Genomic DNA, 2,830 nt, shown 5'->3' on the forward strand with positions numbered 1-2,830 from the left:
AAATAATGAACACATTCCGCTATAATCGATCATCACATGATACTATATACCTCAGAGCATTCCCGTTCTCATTGAAGGATGATATAAAGCAATGGCTGAGAAGTTTGCCTACAGAGTCAATCCGTACGTGGGAGGAGATGACTACCAAGTTTTTGGGAAAAAAATTGTCGGCTGCTAAGACGGGAAGGATGAGGAAGGAGATTCATAATTTCAGTCAAGGCGAAGGAGAGACAGTGTTCGAAGCATGGGAAAGATTTAAGGAGTTGCTGCGGAGGTGCCCTCATAACGGAATGGAGCAATGGATGCAACTTCAGGACTTTTGGGACGGTTTAAACCTGTCATCAAGGAGATTGCTAAATAGTGCAGTTGCAGGCCCTCTAATGAAGAAAACTCTGGAAGAGATTGTCACTCTCTTGAATGAACTATCTGAGGATGCAGATCAATGGTCCACAGACCAAGTGGATCGAAAAAAATCAGCAGGGGTGCACCAATTAGAATCGACTGTAGCAATGCAGGCACAAATTGCAACAATGGCTAAGGACATCAAGCAATTGACTATGGCTCAGGTGCAAACTCAACCACAGGTTGGTTGTGATATCTGTGGGATGGGACACCCTACACACGAGTGTCAAGCTACAGCTGAGGAGGTCAACGCTGTGGGAAATTTTAATAGAGGGAACTACCAAGGTGGGAACAACTTTAATGCTATGGGTCAAAGACATCCAAGTTTTTCGTGGAGTTCACCTAATGGGAGCTTGAACTCATGGCAGCAAAATAATCTCAAACCACAGGGTCAGAGACCACCAGGTTTTCAGAACCAGCAAAGGCAACAGTACCAGCCACCACAGCCAAATCAGTCAAATATGGAAGATCTCATGAAGGCATTCATCAACAAAACAGGTGAAAAATTCGAGACTCAGGGCACAGCTATCCGAAACTTAAAAAGGCAAATGGGACAGATTGCAAATTTATTGTCTGAGAGGGCTCCTGGGACTCTTCCATCCGACACTGAAAAGAACCCGAAGGAAACAATCAAAGCGGTATCTCTGAGAAGCGAAAAAGAATTGATTGATCCAATAGTGAAGGCTAAATCAGAAGTGGTCAACAAGCAGACAGAGACACCATCAGAGGAAAAGAATAAAGATCAAAAGAGCCAGAAAAGCGGGATGTAGAAAGAAATTGAAGAAAGTAGACATATGCCAGCTCTATCTTTCCCTCAAAAGATGAAGCGGGAGAAACTTGATAAGTGTTTGGGGCGATTCTTGGAGATGCTCAAACAACTTTATGTGAACATACCAGTCACAGAAGTACTCACTCAGATGCCCGCTTATGCAAAGTTCTTGAAGAAAATCCTGTCTAGCAAGAGAAAATTAGAGGAGATAACAGTGGTCAAGTTGAATGCCCACTGTAGTGCTATATTGCAAAACAAAATTCCTTAGAAGTGTGGGGACCCAGGAAGCTTTAACATACCATGCTCGTTGGGGAGTGAAAAGTTTGACAAGGCTCTCTGTGATTCAGGTGCGTCTATAAATCTAATGCCTCTGTCTGTATTCATGAAACTGGAAGGTGAACTTGGAGTGATCAAATTAATACCAGTGTCCCTACAACTGGTCGACCAGACCACCATTCTACCTGAGGGAATCATTGAAGATATTCTAGTGCGGGTGGATAAGTTTGTGTTCCCCGTCGATTTTATTGTAGTGGATATGGAGGTGAACAAGGAGGTACCTTTAATTATAGGGAGACCAATTTTGTATACAGGTAGAGCCATCCTTGATATTTATGAGGGGCAGCTTTTGCTTAGAGTGGGAACTGAGAAAGTAGTGTTCCAAATGAAGAGAATGATGAAATACCCCAGTGATGAGGTATCTGCTTACTCGTGTTTCAAGCTAGATATCATTGGGGAGTTGGCTGAGAAGTACAAGTCTGACAAGCTTGTGGAGGATACTCTAGAGAAGTGTATTACCCAGTCTGGCACAGTGGATGATGAAGATCCTGAAGTAAAGAAAGAGGATGAAGCTCTTGAAACGGAGGAGCAAGTGGTTGATGAGGAGGAAATAAAAGAGGAGGCTTCTAAGCCCAATGTGGAATTGAAAGTCTTCCCCACTCATTTGAAATATGCTTTTCTTGAAACTAACAACTTTCCTGTGATTATTTTTGCTGATTTGACAGGTACACAGGAGCAAAAACTGGTGGAGCTGCTGTCAAAGTACAAGAAGTCCATTGGTTGGAGCATAGCTGATATTCAAGGAATCAGTACAGCCATATGCATGCACAAAATCCTGCTTGACGAAAATAGCAAGCCAGTGGTGCAGCCTCAACATAAGCTAAACAAAAATTTGGAAGAGGTAGTGCACAAGGAGATTATCAAATTGCTAGAAGCGGGAGTAATTTTTCCCATCTCTGATAGCCAGTGGACCAGTTCAGTGCAAGTTGTACCCAAAAGGGGGGCATGACAGTGGTAAAAAATAAAGATAATGAATTGATCCCCACAAGAACAGTCACAGGGTGGAGAATGTGCATTGATTATAGAAGGCTGAATTAGGCAACTAGGAAAGACCACTCTCCACTCCCTTTTATTGATCAAATGCTCGAGAAGGTGGCTGGACACAGATGCTACTTCTTCCTGGATGGGTATTCTGGCTACAATCAGATACCTATTGCCCCATAAGATGTTGAGAAGACCACATTCACTTGCCCGTCATGTATTTTTGCTTACAGGAGGATGATGTTTGGGCTATGTAATGCACCTGTCACTTTTTAGAGGTGCATGATGTCTATATTCTCCGACTTAAACGGGAAGTGTCTTGAGGTGTTCATGGATTATTTC

General features: G+C 42.9%; 1 protein-coding gene across 1 annotated transcript; it reads left to right on the top strand.

Annotated features, from left to right (window-relative positions):
- The first annotated feature begins 1,196 nt into the window (after positions 1–1,196).
- On the top strand, positions 1,197–2,456 carry LOC142169681 (uncharacterized). The gene is made up of 2 exons (XM_075231580.1): positions 1,197–1,407; positions 1,519–2,456. Exons 1-2 carry the CDS (start codon positions 1,197–1,199, stop codon positions 2,454–2,456), a joined length of 1,149 nt encoding a protein of 382 aa, XP_075087681.1.
- Positions 2,457–2,830: the final 374 nt, after the last annotated feature.

The sequence above is a fragment of the Nicotiana tabacum genome, chromosome 15 (assembly GCF_000715075.1).
Source record: "Nicotiana tabacum cultivar K326 chromosome 15, ASM71507v2, whole genome shotgun sequence".
NCBI lineage: Eukaryota > Viridiplantae > Streptophyta > Magnoliopsida > Solanales > Solanaceae > Nicotiana > Nicotiana tabacum.

Excerpts from the sequence above, each read along its gene's own strand:
- LOC142169681 (XM_075231580.1), top strand. The coding sequence starts at position 1,197 with ATGCCAGCTCTATCTTTCCCTCAAAAGATGAAGCGGGAGAAACTTGAT. Across the intron at positions 1,408-1,518 it reads GGTCAAGTTGAATGCCCACT|GTGCGTCTATAAATCTAATG; the intron begins GTAGTGCTATAT and ends TCTGTGATTCAG.